This window comes from Portunus trituberculatus, chromosome 5 (assembly GCF_017591435.1).
Source record: "Portunus trituberculatus isolate SZX2019 chromosome 5, ASM1759143v1, whole genome shotgun sequence".
NCBI classification, from domain to species: Eukaryota; Metazoa; Arthropoda; class Malacostraca; order Decapoda; family Portunidae; genus Portunus; species Portunus trituberculatus.
In genome coordinates this window covers 5,038,646-5,058,645 of record NC_059259.1, presented here as the reverse complement: position 1 = coordinate 5,058,645, position 20,000 = coordinate 5,038,646, and the positions used below count along the sequence as shown (strand labels likewise).

The 20,000-nt window shown below is 38.8% G+C and overlaps 1 protein-coding gene and 1 long non-coding RNA gene across 4 annotated transcripts in view; one reads left to right on the top strand and one right to left on the bottom strand.

The window, feature by feature from the left end:
* LOC123514345 overlaps positions 1-20,000 on the bottom strand; it is a 229,874-nt gene that overhangs the window by 126,393 nt on the left and 83,481 nt on the right. The window lies entirely within an intron of this gene.
* The window catches only part of LOC123514329 (R-spondin-1-like), a 191,660-nt gene that overhangs the window by 91,864 nt on the left and 79,796 nt on the right, over positions 1-20,000 (top strand). Inside the window, exons 1-2 of one of the 3 annotated variants that reach the window (XM_045272167.1) lie at positions 3,256-3,479; positions 4,868-5,597. In XM_045272167.1, the coding sequence (XP_045128102.1) occupies positions 5,510-5,597 (88 nt within the window). In that variant the 5' untranslated portion in view covers positions 3,256-3,479; positions 4,868-5,509. Of the gene's footprint in view, positions 1-3,255; positions 3,480-4,550; positions 5,598-20,000 lie in introns of those variants that run through there. The other 2 variants (XM_045272175.1, XM_045272183.1) reach the window with 2 other exon arrangements.

Genomic DNA, 20,000 nt, shown 5'->3' with positions numbered 1-20,000 from the left:
GAGAGAGAGAGAGAGAGAGAGAGAGAGAGAGAGAGAGAGAGAGCATATGTGTGTGTGCGTAAATGTGCGTGTCTGTGTGTGTGTGTGTGTGTGTGTGTGTGTGTGTGTGTGTGTGTGTGTGTGTGTGTGTGTGTGTGTGTGTGTGTGTGCGTAAATGGCTAGAAAATAAGAGAAAACTGATGGAGGATAGATTTTTAAAAACTTAAATAAAAAGAAATAGAATAAAAAATCCGAAAATTGATAGGAGAGAGAGAGAGAGAGAGAGAGAGAGAGAGAGAGAGAGAGAGAGAGAGAGAGAGAGAGAGAGAGAGAGAGAGAGAGAACTAAGGTAATAAAGATGCAAAAAGAGACAAGAGGGAATGCAAGGAGAGACAAAGTAGACAAAGGAATTGAAGGAGGAGGAAGCAAGGAACAAGAAAAAAGAGACAAGGAAATAGAAGAAAAACAAAGTTAAAGGCAGACGCAAAAGAAAGAAGCAAAAGAGAAGGCAGGAAATGCAAAAGATAAAAGAAGACTAATAAATAGAAGAATGAATCAGACAAAAAAAAGAAAAGAAAACGGTAAAAATAAAGAAACAAGAAAAAAAAAGTAAAGGATGAACAAAAAAAAAAGGTAAAAAGAAGAGAGTGGATGGACGGAGGTGAAATTCTAGAGAGAGAAAAGAAAAAAAAAGAAAGAAAGAAAAGAAATGGAAGAGAAAGAAGATTGACTGTAAGGAGAAAAAAATAGGAAAGGAAGGAAGAAAATCGTAAAGAAAGGAGGAAAAGAATAGAAAAAGAAAAAAAAGCTGATGAAATGAAAAAAAAGTTATATGAAGAAGTTGAAGAGTAAAGAAAACAAGAGAGAGAGAGAGAGAGAGAGAGAGAGAGAGAGAGAGAGAGAGAGAGAGAGAGAGAGAGAGAGAGAGAGAGAGAGAGAGAGAGAGAGAGAGAGAGAGAAAGAGAGAGAGAGAGAGAGAGATTAGGGCGGGAACCTGGGGCTGGGAAAGGAACGAAACGAGAGGGAGACGAGAGAGAGAGAGAAAAAAAAAAAAAAGTATAAAAATTAGGTTAGACAAGTATCTAGTTTTATATCTTTATTTTTAGGAGTTAGAATTATGGGTTATATGGATGATGCATATTGTATTTTATGTGTGATGTGATCTGGATTGATAGGAATTAAGATTTTGAATATACATTTGTTTTCTCGACGTCACCTTCAGGAAGAATTGAGGAAAGATGGGGAATTGAGGAGGAAGGACGAAGATGAGGTGGACGAGAAGAGTAAGGAGAGATGGAAAGGGTAAATTGAGAATAAGATAAAAAAAAATGTGAGTGGAAAATGAAAGGAAGAAAGAGAGAAAAAGAGAGGATAAGGTGACGTGGAGGTGGACTGAAAAAGATGGATTAAGCAAAGGGAGGGAAATGTTAAAAATATCAGATTTCCTTCTATTTCCTCTCTCTCTCTCTCTCTCTCTCTCTCTCTCTCTCTCTCTCTCTCTCTCTCTCTCTCTCTCATTTCCTTTTTGTCATAACTATCTTTTCTCTTTTTTCTTCTCTTTATCAGCCTTGCTTCATTATCTTATTTTGCTTATTCTGTACCTCCCTGCATTGTCGTCCTCTCTCTCTCTCTCTCTCTCTCTCTCTCTCTCTCTCTCTCTCTCTCTCTCTCTCTCTCTCTCTCTCTCAATTCAATAATATTCCCGTACCGGATTTTACGAGCAATTCTTTATCCGTTACTACTCGCGGGAGAAAGATTCCTCTAATGCAGGGAAGAGAGCCAATACCTTGTCGAGGCTTCACATAAACAAGGCATCAAGAGTGTGGCGGGGACTCTCTATCCTCTTGTTGTGGATGCAAAGGGAGAACAAACCCTCGTAGACTCTCATAATCAGCGTTATATAGCGTAGTGTGGGGTAGTGCTTGGATTGGTATCTTTGGCCGCGTTGAAATCTCCTCCCTGCTTTGTATTGAGAGGGTGTGTTGGTTATGTCCCCTGATGGAGTTTTGTTGCAAGTTATTGGCGAGGGAATGGAAGTTTGATTGTGAGTTGTTGTTGCAAGAAGAGAAATGCGCTGATTGTTGAGGTGATGCACGTATATATACATGCAGGCATTCCTACGTGTGTGTGTACATGCATGCATACGAACATACATATACAGACCATGAGTCATGTTGTAGGGAGGAGAACTGCGCGCGAGCACACACACACACACACACACACACACACACACACACACACACACACACACACACACACACACACACACACACACACACACACACACACACACACCAAGTAGTTTAGTGGTTAGCACAATCGGCTCACAACCGAAAAAAGTTTTGGTTCGAGTCCCTGGCACGGTGAGGCAAATGGGCAAGCCTCTTAATGTGTGGGGTGTGCTCATCTAGAAGCAAGTAGGTGCGGGATGTAACTTAAGATGCTGTGGCCTCGCTGTACCGGTGTGTAAAGTGTGTTGCGGTCTCAGTCCTTCCCGAAGATGAGCTCTGAGATCGCTCCGTAATGGGGAAGACTGGCTGGGTGACCAGCAGACGACCGTGATGAATTACACACATACACACAAACACACACACACACACACACACACACACACACACACACACACACACACACACACACACAGAGAGAGAGAGAGAGAGAGAGAGAGAGAGAGAGAGAGAGAGAGAGAGAGAGAGAGAGAGAGAGAGAGAGAGAGAGAGAGAGAGAGAGAGAGAGAGAGACCACTAATAATGATTCCAAAAGAATGTTTGTAAACCTAGTTATAGCTGAACACAAACATGGACTTGTACAATAAACGTTCAGTTAGGAGACTAAATTATTATCATCATTATTAATATTATATTTCTATTATCATCATTATCATTATTATTATTATTTTTGTTTTTGTTGTTGTTGTTGTTGTTGTGTTTGTTGTTGTTATCATTACTGTTATTATTATTATTATTATTATTATTATTATTATTATTATTATTATTATTATTATCATTATTATTATTATGATCATTATTAATAGTATTGTTATTATCATTAACATCATTATCACTATTGGTACAAATGATATTATTATCTATCATTGCTTTCACAACCATCTTTATCATTATCTCTAGCATAATTCTACCATTGTTTTTCTTTAACTTCTTCCTTTTCTTCTTTTTATTATTAAGATCATCACCATCATCACCATCATCATTATCAACAACACCACAACCACCCATCAATCTTTACTTATGCATATTTCCTTTTATTTCCAGAAAAAAGTTGGACACATCCATCCCTCCTTCTCCTCCGCATCCCTCGTCCGGCTGACACAAGACCAATAAACTCCTCCACTCCTTTAGATGGAAGAGAAAAGGGAGGGAGATAAAATAAGAAAGAAAAGAGGAACGAGAAAATGTGCTTGAATTAGCGAAAAATATACACAAACCTCAAGCTTAATTTTATGCATTCTAAATTTATCAGTATTTACATCTAATTGACAGGTAAATAAATATGTTCCTGTGTGAAGCAGTGAAAACTTATATTCCTAAAATTTTACATCAATATTATATCAGGGAACGTATTTAGATAACCGAATTATGGAAAATTATACGAAATATACATACTAAAAAGAAAATATAAAGGCAGGACACTTCTACATACACAAATGAGAACCAAACTTAAGAGAGAAAGGCAGTGATGGAGAATGAAGTCAAATAAAAGAAATTTAATACCTACAATAGTAGAAAACGAGTGAAAACCCACACGTATACATATAAAAGACACAGAGAGAGAAAATAAAAGAGATAAAGGAAAAAGAAAATGTCCTGAAAACACACACACACACACACACACACACACACACACACACACACACACACACACACACACACACACACACACACACACCGATACAGACAGGAGTGACAGAGGGAAACAAGATCTAAAGCCCACCTCTCCTTAGACATATTAAATAAATAAATAGAAAATAAAAAGGGAACAGACGTAAAGAGAAAAAAAACACTTTGGAAACACGAAATAAAACAAAACTGAGGAAACAAAACAGAAAGAACGAAAAGAAAAGAAAGGAAATAAAAGTCACTATCCCTTGAAAAAACACGAAAAAAGAAAAAAAACTAAAGTAAACAAAAAAATTTCCCTGAGCTGTCTAGACATGAGACTTTCGGCAGCAAGAGTGTGTGTGTTGGCCCAGAAATCCTAGACGAGGGCACGAACAAGCTAATCAAGGCTGTGAAAACAAGACTTAAGGCACAGAGGAGGAGCTGCTGGCGAGACACGGAAGCATTTGTGGCGGGAAGACTTGAGATGTGGAGAAGGAGTGGCGGTGGAGGTGGTGAAGTGAGAGATGGAAGAGGTGGAGGTGGTGGAGGTGGTGGTGGTGGTATTGAATTTTGCGGAGGTGTTAGAGAGAGAGAGAGAGAGAGAGAGAGAGAGAGAGAGAGAGAGAGAGAGAGAGAGAGAGAGAGAGATTGAGATTTTAAAATACTGTAACTACATGCATTAAAATTTTAAAATCATTGCTAAATCTATACTTCTCTCTCTCTCTCTCTCTCTCTCTCTCTCTCTCTCTCTCTCTCTCTCTCTCTCTGTCTTTCATCAACCATCTTTAACTCTTTGCCCTCTTCCCATTCTTCTTTATAAAGTTAACTTTCTTCTCTATCTTTTATGTCTCCCTCCCTCCTTCCCTCCCTCCTCTCTCTCTCTCTCTCTCTCTCTCTCTCTCTCTCTCTCTCTCTCTCTCTCTCTCTCTCTCTCTCTCTCTCTCTGATATGGGCATCTGATAAGGCAGAAAGATGATATCGCTCAGCACGTCAAGATAAACATGTGCTAACGTTACATTTAATACTCCAACATATTTCTAATATTACAGAGAAGTGAATAAAGGAAAGGATACGTTGAGAGACAGTCAATAATTTCTAACCATGCATGAAAAAAGCGTAAAATGAGAACTTGAAAAACTCCCAAGTATTAGAGAGGGAAAAAGAATAAAGGAAGAGAAGAGGAAAAGGAAGAGGAAGAAGAAGAAGAAGAGGGGAGAATATAAATCATAGGTCTGAAATTAAAATGTTGCAAATCGAATATGAACGGCGATAAATCAAAATGATGAGGACTAAGAAAGGTGAAGGTACGGGGAATAAATCAAGAGGACAAAGGAGACGGTAAAATATACTAAGCAAAGTTGAATACGTTGGAAAATAATGAAGACTGAAAAGAAGGAAGAGGTAGAGAGAGACAAAATACGTGGAAAAATCAGTGAACGAGGAGGAAAATTTGCATAACATAGTGAAGGGGAAAGAAAGTGAAAAATAACGGGAAAACAGAAAAAAAGATTGAAAAAATAGTAAAAATCGCCAAAATTAGCCAATATATAAGAAAGAAAACAAGAAAATTAGATCACAATAACTTAGTAACTAAAAAGAAAAACAGCCATGAGAATGAACTCAGATACCTAAATGTACATAAACCAAACCTACTACTACTACTACTACTACTACTACTACTACTAGGCAAGATGGTGGCTGTTCAAGTTCTCCTCATGAACTACTTCCTCTTGGGTCTCCACAACAACAACCAGCTCTCCAATGACGTCATTCCCCCGGGTGAGTAAGCCAATAGCGTTAAGTGTTCCCTATTATGTCATTAATCCCGACCAATAGGAATCAAGGCTCCTATGACGTCAGGTCTTTTCGCCAACTTGCCTTAAGACTGTGACATCACCTTTTCACCCGTGATAATCCAGATAGTCTTTGATGTATATTATCAGGAAAATGACATGTTAGGATATTATGAACACAGTCATAGTATCCCTGTAAATAGAAGTTGAGATTAAATACGTCATAAGTTTGTGGCACCAATAGTGGCTCGGAAAAGCGCACTATGATAAAAAAAAAAAAAAAAAGAACAGAAGGGAAATGCGTTACTTGAAAATGTCTGAAAATTATCTCTACCAGGAATTGGTGTATAAATATATATTGTTATGTAGAAGTAGCAATTACAAAAGGTTTACCTCTGATATACTATTTTCTCTGTGGCAGTTTTTTGCGTGCCATATATATTTTTTCCGAAAGATGAATTTCTATTTACCTATTCAGGGAGGCGGTGGCGTAGTGGAAAAGGTGGTGAGTGTGAAATTGGGCAGACGTCCATGCGTAGGTTCAAATCCCACCAAACGCCTTCTTGAAACTGTCATTTGTCGAGTAGCTTACAGTTACCTATATGTCACCATGATACCCATTTTTTAGGTGGAGGTGTAATTGCTTTACACCAAAGATGCGCTTATAGTAGTGATATGGGGCCTAACATGGGTATCACTATAAATAAAAATACCTGCGCTACTAATGGGTGGAAGCTGGACAGCGCTTCCCATACTCTTTAAGTACACCTACAGGCGATATAGGCAATAATATAGAAAAAAAAACTTTAGAAAACGAATATCTCAGAACTTACATGAAAAAAAAATAATAGCAATGGCAGTCTACATTTACCAGTGAATTTAAAAACAAATAGTGTAAAGTTTAAGTCACAAAATGATAATGTCGTTAGCTTGTTTGCGATGATTAGCGATGAATCAACACACCCTTACTGCCTGAATTATGTTGCTGGCGGATTTCTTGTCCTCTGTGAGTTTACCAAAATGTTTAAGAGGGTAAAGTTCAAGAAGCCAAGGAAATGATCTCGTGGTTACCTGGTGGAAGTAATTAGTGTCACCTCATTCATGCAGTTGAAGAGCTCAGGTGTGTGGCTTTAGTTATTTAAGACATCACTGACTCCACACCAGCATGACGTCACCATGATGTCAGGATGGATAAAGACGTAGACTTGGCAATTAATGAGGAAATTACGTCTTCTTATTTTGGCGTGTAAAGGAGACGATTAAAAAAAGCAACTCATAAAAAAGCTTAATTGATGCTTCCCAAAAGTGGGGCAAAAACATTAAGACTGAATGATAATATTATATTGTCTCAAAAGTCGCGCGCGTACACACACACACACACACACACACACACACACACACACTAAAACCCACAAACAAAGTAAAAAAAAAAGGACCAAAATCCCACGCATGCACGCACACACACACACACACACACACACACACACACACACACACACACACACACACACACACACCAACCATTAACTCAACCATCATCAACGTCAGCCTCCAAGAAGTGAGAGCTAATGAGAGTGAAACCTTTTGGTGGTCAAGGCGAAAAGGATGAAGTAAAGTGACCACTGCAAAAACTGGTTCATTAAGGGACAAAGAGAGACAACAGAAGCCTGAAGGTGGCGGGTCTGCAAGGGCCTCGAGTAAGCTCCCGGCGGCTGGCTGCGGGAGGGACTTTGACTGTCTTGATGTAGCATGTAGATGGTGGTAGTGGTGGTAGTAGTGATAGTGGTAGTGGTGGAACAGGCTAGGTGAAGTTATTAAGGTGGTTTGGTAGTATATATTCTCTCTCTCTCTCTCTCTCTCTCTCTCTCTCTCTCTCTCTCTCTCTCTCTCTCTCTCTCTCTCTCTCTCTCTCTCTCTGTATTGATGGGATTAAAGAAGTCAGTGAGGGAGGGAGAGTAGGAGAAGGAGAGGTTTGTCTACTGAGGATACACTACCGGTTTACATAGTGACTCTCTCTCTCTCTCTCTCTCTCTCTCTCTCTCTCTCTCTCTCTCTCTCTCTCTCTCTCTTGATGCTTTTCTTAATGTCTCTCTCTTTGCATTTACGTTTCTCTCTGTTTATTTGTCTTCCTGTTGCTTTATTTACGTCTCTCTCTCTCTCTCTCTCTCTCTCTCTCTCTCTCTCTCTCTCTCTCTCTCTCTCTCTCTCTGTGTGTGTGTGTGTGTGTGTGTGTGTGTGTGTGTGTGTGTGTGTGTGTGTGTGTGTGTGTGTGTGTGTGTGTGTGTGTGTGTGTGTGTGTGTGTGTGTGTGTTTGCAACATCACTTATCTAAAAATATGCTCTAAAATGTCCCTTAAAAGCAAAAAAAAAAAAAAAAAGCGGAGGAGAGAAGATCGTAGAGAGAGAGAGAGAGAGAGAGAGAGAGAGAGAGAGAGAGAGAGGACGAGTGAGAGAGAGAAAGAAAGAGGTGTTGGGTGGATTGACTCAAATGTCACTACTAACTCACACTCTCACTCTCTCTCTCTCTCTCTCTCTCTCTCTCTCTCTCTCTCTCTCTCTCTCTCTCTCTCTCTCTGCAAGACCACATGCTGCTGCCGGATTAATAAGACTCGCCAAAGATGTACTGATATTAGTTCTTGCGGAATAAAAGGAATAAATGAATTAAATGAATCAACTTTCAGGTAGATTTTAAGGTGGAACTCGCAACACCCTCCCTGCAATTACCGGCGCGGCCATAAAGGGGAACGTGAGGTCATTATCATTATCATTATTCGTCACTGGTCCTGTCATCATTATCGTCCTCGCTATCGTTAACTTCGCCGTTATTCATAAAACTATACAAATTGCGGATGGGAGATGATTAAATGTGTAAGTTGTGTACGTGCATCTGCAGTGGAGGTTGAAGAAAATGTATTAACTGTTGTAGTAACGTTATTTTTTTTTTCCTGTAAGGTTTGTGAAAGATTTCTATTCTTTCGCTAAGAGGTAATTCTTGAAAAAAAAAATAAATAAAGGAGTTTAGTAGCTGGTGATAAATTCCAGAGCAAGTAATTTCTGAAAGAGGAAATGAGAGGGAGAATGAGGAAGAGACGAGATACATATTGAATTAGAAGACTGAAGGATGAAGGGAGTGAGAAGGTTAATGAATAAGAAGTGAAGAAGGCAGAAAAGAGGAAGGGATGCTGGTTGAAGAAGGCAGAAGAGAGGAAGGGATGCTGGTTGAAGAAAACAGAAGAGAGAAAGGAATGCTGGTTCAAGAAGGCAGAAGAGAGGAGAAGATGTTGGTTGAAGGAGGCAGAAGAGAGGGAGGGATGCTGGTTGAAGAAGGCAAAAGAGAGAAAGGCATGCTGGTAGAGTTAAGGAGCTTGAAGAAGAAGTGTTAAACAGTTACTGAATTAAGGAACTGTGGAAAGAGAGGGATTTTTTTTTTAATTATGGGAGCGAACGAAGAAATTTTAAACAATTATTTATATATTGAAGGAAGAAATGGCAAGGTTGAGTTAACAACTAGTATTTAATTAGAGGGCTGAAAGAACAAAGAATCACAAGACTCAAAGAAAATTAGGAAAACATTCATCTGACAAGGGATTGAAAGTTAGGAAAGTTACTAAAATAAGGAACTGAACAAAGAAGAGAAGCAATCGTTGAGTTAAGAGACACAGGGAAGAAGAAAAGGTTAATCAGCTCTCTCTCTCTCTCTCTCTCTCTCTCTCTCTCTCTCTCTCTCTCTCTCTCTCTCTCTCTCTCTCTCTCTCTCTCTCTCTCTCTCTCTCTCTCTCTCCTTAGCCTTGCCATCACTCCTACATAATGTCGATGAATATACACACAAAGGAGAGAGCAAAATGAAAAACAAGATTAAGAGCAGGAAGAAGGATCAAGATTAAGAATAAGAAGAGAAAGAGGAGCAGCAGCATAAGTAACTAATCCACCCACCACCAAACACAACCTCTCCTTACCTCCGTGTATAGTGAAGGACGTCATCTCTTTATTTATCTATGCAAACTGTGAGGCAAGAGCGACCTGTCAAACTCTCTTTTAATTATAACCATTAACATTATATATAGCTTAATACTTCCCGGAGTGGCGAGGAGGGAGGAAGGTGCGTCAGAACCCGTCATTAGCTACTAATTGTGAGCAGTGAAAGCGGTTCCTACTAGACCAAGAGTTCGCTTACCCGACAGTTATCCGCGCCTACAATGGGTCTCGTGAGAGTTATGGGCTGCAGTGCTGAGGGAGGGAGAGGGAGAGGGTGGGAGAAGATGGGAGAGGGATGCAGGATGATAGGGTAGTGGTCTGAGAGGTTGTAAGGGTGAAAGAGGTCGTGGTGTGAATGAGAGAATGTGCCATAATGTACAGGCGAGGATGGGAGGTACTGTGGTGCTGTGTTGTGCTGTGGGGTGATGGCAGGTGAAGGGGGGGAGGTTGTCTAGCGTCTGAAACGTTGTAGGGGTTGAAAGAGGTCGTGGTGAGAATGAGGGAATGTGTTATAATGTACAGGTGAGGTGGATGGTGATGGGAGTGTAAATGTGAGAGGGTGTGGTGTGACTTGTCTGTAGCTGAAGGGGTTAAGGTCATGGAGATGAGATGGGGCTGGGTAAGGACAGGTAAAGACAGGTGAGAATAAAAGATACTATGACTTGTGCTGGCTGTGAAATGTATTATAGAGAAATTTTGTGTTAGTGATGGTAAATTTACTGGTGAGGGATGCAGTCATAGAAGGAAAGATTTGCTAGTTTTGATGCGTCTTAGTGTGGGGAAAGATAATAGATGATGATAGAAACGGTGTCTGAGGAAAGGATGTTAACGTTTGAGGGAACAGGGTGAAAGAAAAAAATAGAGCATCGAAGGATAAAAAAGGGAAAATAAATATGGCAAGAAAAGTATGAAAATAGAGAAGCTTTATAGTGGAAATGACAAGGCACTGAAAGAAGGAAGGATATAAAACACTGAAAAAAAAAAAAACGGAAATATGAAACAGTGAAAGACATAACAGTGAAATATTGAAGGAATGAAGCAAATGAATAAGAAAAATAGAAGATATGATCAATGAAATAAAGGAATTGTGAGAAAAAGGGAAAAATTTAAACACTGAAAGGTGAAAAGACGAAAGAAGAGATAGAGATAAGAGAAACAATATTTATGATGACAACTAATTACTATACTAGCAAAATGAAGTACTCAAAAAAAGTAGAAGAAAAAAACTAGAGAAAAAAGGTTAAAACAAGTCAAAATAAATAGCATAAGAGTAAAAGATAGTGATGGAAGTAAATACAAGATAAATTAGTGAACAAAAATATTAAACAGAAACGAACTAAGAGAATCAAAACAGCTAACAGTCGACTAACTTACTGATATGTTTGAGTAAAAATTTTGGCAGGCAGTTTTTGGAGATAGTGGTGACGGATTCGAATCTGATAAAGCTGGACAGAGCATTAATACTACACAGGGGGGAAAAAAAAAGTTGTCAGGAATGAGAGAGAAGAGGAGCGAGAGATGAACCATTAGAGCGAAGATGAAGGAAAATAAAGCGAAAGGAGAACTAAGGAAAATGGATGAAGATGTGTCGTAATTACCGATAAAAGATGAGAAACGATATGTAAAACAATTAATAGGAACATATAGGAAAAATTAATAAGAACAAAAAAAAATGAAGGAAAGGAATCAATAGCACAAATATAAAGAAAAAGTAGAAGAGAGTAAAAAGGACAGTAAAATATATCAAGTAAGCAAAATTGAGAAAAAAACAATAATAACTGAAAATACGAAAACAAATTGACGAAAAAGAAAGAAAAGGAAAAAAATGAAACGAATATAAAGGAGTGAATAATATAAACAATTAAAACAAAGAGAGATAAGTAATTAAAAAAAAAAGAGACAATTAGAATCAAAACGAAAGAAAAAGAACAAAAAAATATAAATAAAGAAAACAAAAAGAAAAAAAGAAAAGAAAAAAAACACGAATATTATAAGGATCCACCCAAGAGTTAATGTGCAGGAAAAAAAAGAAAAAGAGAGAAAAAAAAAAAAAAGGATAAGGGTGATTTACAGCAGGTGTTTCAAAATGCAAATACACAGGTGGTTCATTTATAAGTAGGGAGAAGATACCACTCACTTTTCGTAGTAATTATCCTCACTTTACGAGCCTTTAAGTGCCGTGTTAAGTGTGTCTGCTTCCTTGTAATTGTCCTTAAGTGCATGTAAGTATTTTTAAGTCGACGATATTTTGCAAACGCGCGCGCACACACACACACACACACACACACACACACACACACACACACACACACACACACACACACACACACACACACACACACACATTTAAGGAGTTCATAATTTACAGGCATCAGAAAATGTATAAGTAGAGAATGTATGAAATTAATGGCTGGGTGCTGTGCTTAGAGAGAGAGAGAGAGAGAGAGAGAGAGAGAGAGAGAGAGAGAGAGAGAGAGAGAGAGAGAGAGAGAGAGAGAGAGAGAGAGCGCAATACAACACAGCTTAAGGAAGAGAAAAGACTATATACCCTAACGCTACACTATACCATACCACCACCACCACCACCACCACCAGCGTGATACAGCATTAAGATAACACCGGCGCAGACTCATTACTTGCACTGGTAATTGCCTTGACTAACCCTGACGTTTGTTATCTACAGCGATCCCGAAAGGCAGTGCAGCTCAGTATCTCCTTGCCATGATAACTCAGGGGTGATAACACAACACGTGCCAAACAATTTATCAGTAATTATCGCCCTTACTGCTGGAGGAGGAGCAGGAACAAGAAGAAGAGGAGGAGAGGAGTGATTCGATGTTAGGGAAAATATTTATCATCGGGTGAAATCTGTTGTGTTTTAAAGTTACGGGTAGTTGTGTTGGTGGTGATGCTAGTAGTAGTAGTAGTAGTAGTGGTAGTAGTAGTAGTAGTAGAAAAAGTAGTATGATGAGAAAGAGAGGGAATGTGGAATGAAAGAATGTCCAATAATGAATACATGACTAAATAAAAAGGGAAGAAAGTTACATGAAAGAGGAAAAGGAGCAGGATTAAAAGAAGGAAAAGAAGGAAGAAGAAGAGAAAGAAGGGGGATGGGAAGAATATACAAGGAAAGGAAGAAAAATATTGAACAGACTGAAATCTAAAGCAAAAAAAAAAATTATCTATACACCTGCTTGTATGTATGTATGTATGTATGTATGTAAGTAAAAATATGCTGTTTTGTTCCTCTGCTGCAAAAAAGTGTATCTGTGATTTCAAAATGACGCGCTGCGATAAGAGTTAAGGAATGGTAGAGAAGAAATGGTTGGGAGGGAAGGAGGGAGGAGGGAGAGTGGGGGATGGAGGGAGCGAAGAATGGAAGGAGGGAGGAAGGGAAGGAGGAAGGGATACGGTGGAAGGTAAGTGGACAGGATGAAGGAAGGAGGAGGAACCGAGAGAGGTGAGATATGTAAAGCAGAGAGAGAGAGAGAGAGAGAGAGAGAGAGAGAGAGAGAGAGAGAGAGAGAGAGAGAGAGAGAGAGAGAGAGAGAGAGAGAGAGAGAGATACAACAGAAAAGAGAATAACAACAAGCCAAAATAAACGAAAAAAAAATAAAAAATCAAGGTGATACAACGGAAATAAGATAAGAAAAGGGCAAAAACAAAATCAACAACGGTACAAAAAGACAAAGCACAGAAGTAAAAGATAAACTAACACCAGAAAAACCACGTAACAAGAAGAGCAAGGAGATACAAGGAACTAATTAACTAAGTGAATTAAGAGATAAGATAAGGGCAACCAACACCACTCAGCTTGAAGAGGAGGGAGAAGAGGAAGAGGAAGGAGAAGAGGAAGAGGAAGAAAAAAGAAAAGAACCAATTTTCACAAAGTGTTTACCTTCAATTATTCTAAGCGACCAGTGGTTTTCGGTTCACCTGCCGCGATGGAGCACAGGTGAAATGCCTAATTAATCCCATGGCAGGTGTAGCAAGGCAGGTAAGGAAAGGAAGAAAGGTGTGCATTGTCTACAGGTGAAGTTAGTGGACACAGGTAAGGTTGGGACGGCCAGGTATGCACGACACCTGTCCGGGCCTCACCTGTGCTTCACCTGTGCAGTGTTGGTGTCTGTTCTGTGGTGTCACTTGTATCTTTTGGCAGCAGAAGCATCAGCCCTTCTTTGCTGGCTTAATGAATCTCTGCTCGCTTAACGTGCTTATATACACACACAGAGACGTCAATTCTGAGTAACTAGCGATCCTGATTAGTGAAATGTACGGGGAAAAAAGAAAGATAGAATAGATCTCCATGAATTACTCCTCACTAAACTGCCTTTCACACACACACACACACACACACACACACACACACACACACACACACACACACACACACACACACACGCCACGAGACTTCAATGGTGAGTAACTAGCAATCCTAATTAGTGAGATGTATGACAAGGAGAAGAAAACGAATACTGAAGAGAAAAACAGAATCAGCAGGTGAATATTAAGCCACTCAATGCACTTACGAACACACACAAAGAAGTTTAAAATTGTAGCTTAAACGTGATCCTAATCAATGACATGTGCGATGACGAAAGGGGAAAAAAATTATGGATAAAAATATGACGAGCGCTTCAACCCTTGTTTCTGTCCGCTGAACGCACTTTTATGCATCAAAAATCTTTAGTTCTAAGTAACTCGCGATCCTAATTAGTGAAATGTATATGGGTGTCTTAATTTTAATTATACATAAACACAAGGGAATTCAATGCTCAGCAATATACAATCTAAACTAGACATGTGAAAAATGATAGAGAGAAAGAAATATAGTTATTGTTTACTTAATTAATGAATCTCTGTTGTTACTTTTACTTGAATACGTAATTGAATACTTAAGGGATTTTAATACTCACTAACTTACAATCCATGTAAATGATAAAGGAAAGAAAAGGGAGAAAAAAGTTCTTCTTTATGAAATTTCAATGCTTTGTAAATTGCAATTGAAATGCATTATAGTTACAAGAAAAGAATGGAAAAAAACTGAATTGATATTTTCTACTTACATATCTACTCTGAATTGTTAACTAAAAAACACAAGAAAATTCAATGATGACTACTTGCCATGCAAAAAACATTCTACACCAAAGAAAAGAGAAAAATAGCTTTTATCTAATTCAACAATTTGAAGAGAAATGTTTGGAAAAAAAATTATCATAATTTTTGACGATCGTTTCTGACTTTGGGGACAGGCGCCTCTTCGGGATTTTCTTTTACTCCTTCTTTTCTTCTCATTTAATTTTGTTGACCTTAGCCATTGCTCCTCCTACACTTCAAAACAACACATGGAAACATAAGAAATTTCGATAGAAAAAATATATATATAAAAAAAGAGAAAGAAAAAAAAATCAAGTTTCGTTAGTGAAAGTCTTTTCTAACCTATACTAAAAATAAGACATTTCAAAACTAAACTTTCAATCCAAATCAGTATATTCTAAATGGAAATAAATAAAAAAAATACTCGTTGACTTATTCAGTGCCTCTCTGCTTGCAAAAATGCACTAAATCTTACACACATTCAAGAAAATTTCATTGTAAGTAAGATTAACTTGCAATCCAAACTCGTGACGTGTGAAGGCAAAGGGAAAAACAAAATATCAGTTCTTGTTTTCTTGTTTAATGAATCTTTGTTCCTACTCACACTTCCAAGCTTAAACAAACACGTTGGACTTCACTTCCAGGTAACTTGAAATTCAAATAAGTGACAGGTACCAGAGAGAGAGAGAGAGAGAGAGAGAGAGAGAGAGAGAGAGAGAGAGAGAGAGAGAGAGAGAAAGGAAGGAAGGAAGACAAAAAATAAACAGATAAATAACTACATCAGAAGACATAAAAAGGAGAGAAAACGAGACAAACCAACCAAAAACAAACGAATAATTAAAGTAAAAAGTTAGAAAAAGCAAAGAAAAATAGAAGAAAACGAAACAAGAAGAAAAAGAAAAAAATGAGAGCAAAAAGAGAAAAAAAACGAAAAGAGAAATAGAGATACACACAAAAACAAAAACTTTCAAAACACACACAAAAAAACACCCAAAATACACCAAAACACACCAAAAACTACTCAAACATCAACTAAACACTACCACCACCACCACCACCACCACCACCACCACCACAAGCTTTTGACAGTCAAGGAGGAGGAACAAAAGGAGCAAAAGACAGGCAGTCAGATACACACCAGCGATAGAGAGATGAAAACTTTAGATCAAAGGAGGAGAGATGCAGCTCCAGATTACATGATTACCAAAACACCTGAACCACAGAGATAAGCGCCTGTGACATGAGACGGGACACTGAGCCCACGCTCTCTCTCTCTCTCTCTCTCTCTCTCTCTCTCTCTCAAGACATTTTTCTTTAATTTTCTTTGTTTTAGTTTTATTTCTCGTTGCTTCGTATTTGTTTAACTCTTTTTTCATTTTCATTTTTCTTTTATTTTATCGTTCAATTTCTTACTTATCCAAATCATCATATTCCTCATCTTTCTATTCTTCTACGTCTCTCTCTCTCTCTCTCTCCTTAGTAGTCGTCATCAATATATTCATCATAATCAATAACATCATCATCATCATCTTCATCTTCTTCTTCTTCTTCTTCTTCTTCTTCTTCTTCTTCTTCTTCTCCTCCTTCTTCTTCTTAATCAATTTTCTTTCTCTTCTATTTGCTTCTTATTTAACTTCTTAATTTTCTTTCTCTTATATTCTTTTCTTAATTTACCTGTGTCCTCTCTCTCTCTCTCTCTCTCTCTCTCTCTCTCTCTCTCTCTCTCTCTCTCCTGTCTCTCAGCCCCGCCCATGCACGCCCGCGCACCCGGAGAACAGACGGCGCCCAGACACGCCCGCCCCGCCAGCACAGTGAGAGAGAGAGAGAGAGAGAGAGAGAGAGAGAGAGAGAGAGAGAGAGAGAGAGAGAGAGAGAGAGAGAGAGAGAGAGAGAGAGAGAGAGAATGCTACAAAAACATACATAAGAACAAAATGTAAGGTTGGAAGAAAAGCAAAAAAGAGAGAGAGAGAGAGAGAAGAGAGAGAGAGAGAGAGAGAGAGAGAGAGAGAGAGAGAGAGAGAGAGAGAGAGAGAGAGAGAGAGAGAGAGAGAGAGAGAGAGAGAGAGAGAGAGAGAGAGAGAGAGAGGGAGGGGGGGTGAGAAGTAACCTTGTATGACGTATGTGGGTCGACTTTTCGTCACTCAGAGAATAATAAACAGAATCAAGTAACTTTTTTTTTTTCGTCTCCGGCTCATAAAGTAAATTTACGCCACCTCTCTCTCTCTCTCTCTCTCTCTCTCTCTCTCTCTCTCTCTCTCTCTCTCTCTCTCTCTCTCAAACCTCTATGTAATCCTACTGCTGTTAAGTAACACACAAACACATACAAACACACACACACACACACACAGAGAGAGAGAGAGAGAGAGAGAGAGAGAGAGAGAGAGAGAGAGAGAGAGAGTATTGGATGTCGTTGAATAATAAAAAGTCACCAAAAGAATTGTTTTTTTTAAGCGACACTTCTAGTTTTTGTTCTCTCTATGGGCGCCGATGTGTTTTTGTTTGTCAATGAAGAAAATTATGATCATTATGACGATGACAACGCTGATTACTTATTACCATTAGGGGAAGAAGAAGAGGAGGAGGAGGAGGAGGAGGAGGAAGAGGAGGAGGAGGAGGAGGAGGAGGAGGAGGAGGAGGAGGAGGAGGTAGAGGAGGAGAAATGGTAGTACTAGATTTTACGGTTAATTTGCATAAGCCAGGATGAAAGAATGTGTGTGTGTGTGTGTGTGTGTGTGTGTGTGTGTGTGTGTGTGTTATATCGTCACTCGTTTCTCTTCCACCTTTTCAGCTTCTTTCCTTTATCTCACCCGTTCCCCATTCCTTTTCCTCCTCCTCCTCCTCCTCCTCCTCCACCTTCTCCTCCTCCTCCACCACCTCCTCCTCCTTCCCTTCTGAACATCGCATCCCTTTCTGATGACACGACAGATACACGCTTGTTGTGTCTATGATATATGTGTATCTTGTATATTACCACTACCTCCTCTTCCTCCTTCTCCTCCTCCTCTGTACCTGGCGGGTGGGATGTCACCTGGCCACACCTCAACTGCTAATTGTTACTCCTCGCCCTAAGTCAGCCGCGTCATCAGATAGCAGCGTCCTCTAGGGTGATATTTTGACATCATTCAATTAACTTTTGGCAGAGACGTCAGCTCTATTCTATTTCCTTTACTTAGAGAAGGAGGAACACGACTTCTAATCTACTCGCGTGTCACAAAAACAGATCCACTGATTGTTCTCATTCACCTGAGCGTCTGAGCACCTGGTGAAGGGAGAGGAAGAGAGACAAGGAAGAGGAAGGGAGGAAAAGGGAGTGGAAGAGAAAAATGGTCCTTCTAGTGACATGTGATGAGAGAAAAATGTAGAAATGTTATTAATTAAATGAGATGAACATTTTGATTGAAAGGAGGAGGAGGAGGAGGAGGAGGAGGAGGAGGAGGAGGAGGAGGAGGAGAAGATGAGCAGGAGGATGAGGAGAAGGAGGAGGAGGAGGAGGAGGAGAAAAGGAAGAAAAAGAGAAGAGGAGGAGAGAAATTGAGGCTAATTATGAGGAGCAGGATAGGACAGTGATTGGGATACTATAAGACAATTAACGAAAAAAGGAGAGCCGGAAGGAGGGAGGGAAGGAGGATGAAAGGGAGAAGGGATAAGTGTCTGAATGAAAAAAAAAAGTAAAGAGAAGGAAATAGTTCTTGTGGATGTAAAGAGGATAATAATAGAGAAATTAAAAAATTCGTTCAGACAACACCACGTCTTCTTTAGAAATTGACAGATCAATATTAAACAGACAACAAAAAAAGAGTATTAATGAACAAACAAAACATATCCAACACACACACACACACACACACACACACACACACACACACACACACACATCTAAGAAAAAGAAAAAGAATCTGAGGCGAAACAGAAAGGAAAGATGACTGGTTTGCAAACACTACTTAAATTCTTATCAGCTGGAACGGGAGGCGAAGAAGAGGAGGAGGAGGAGGAGGAGGAAGAACGAAGGGAATTGAAATGCGGGTGCTGAACAGAGAACTAAATGAACTCAGGCGGAACACAAGAAGGAGAACATGAACGGCCAGAACTTAGAAGAGACGATAACATCAGACCAATGAGGCTACTGTCCCTCCCTCCCTCCCTCCCTCCCACTCCCCACTCATTAAGTATCTCAGCACTGCCGCTCTACCTGTGTGTGTGTGTGTGTGTGTGTGTGTGTGTGAGCTAAACACCGTCCTCACCTTTGCTTTATTAGTTTTATGTTTAATTATTTATGCTAGTTTTGGTTTTATGTGTTATCTCGTATTCTTACTATTTATTTTTATCTATTTTTCTTATTTTCTCTGATTAATGTTATTTTTTTCGGTTTTTACATGGCATTTAATCTTATATAGTGCTTTTTCGAAGGTAGTCTATATCTTTCTTACGTAATTATCTTTTTAGTTAAGGAAATCGTAAAGGAAAAATACTGAAGAAACAAGAATCTCAGTAAAAAAAAAAAAGAAAAATGCCAAAAGTTTAGGTCAAAGGTCAATACAACGTAGGTAATTACAATAAAAATAGAAACAATAGAAAGAGATAAAAATTGTATATAAAATCAATATACCCATTATATATTGCGATGACCCCTTCTGATTCATCACACACACACACACACACACACACACACACACACACACACACACACACACACACACACTAAAAGCACCGCGCATGCACCGATAACTTAGCGCGGTTCCCATAAAGGAGCGAACCCTCAATAATTAATAAGATCCAAACATTGAAATCATTTAAATCATATTCCTATTTTTTCTGTCCTTAATAAAATAAACATATTCTGACTCACCGATGCCTTATTAATATACTGTTTTATGTTATCTTTATCATTGCTGGAAGTAGCAATAGTAGTAGTAGTAGTAGTAGTAGTAGTAGTAGTAGAACTAGAAGTGGTAATAGTAGTAGTAGTTCTGATGCTACTTTTACTACTACTACGACTATTATTCTTATTACTTCTACCACTACTACTACTATTGCTACTGTTGCAACTACTACTGCTTTCACTACTACCATTAGTACTACTACTACTACTACTACTACTACTACTACTACTACTACTGCTACGAGTACTCTTACTCTTACTACTACTACTACAACTACTACTATTACGAGTACTCTTACTACTACTACTCTTACTACTACTACTACTACTACTGCTACTACTACTATTACTATTACTGCTGCTACTACTTCTACTTCTATTATTACTACTACCACTATTACTACTACTACTATTACTATTACTATTACTACTACTACTA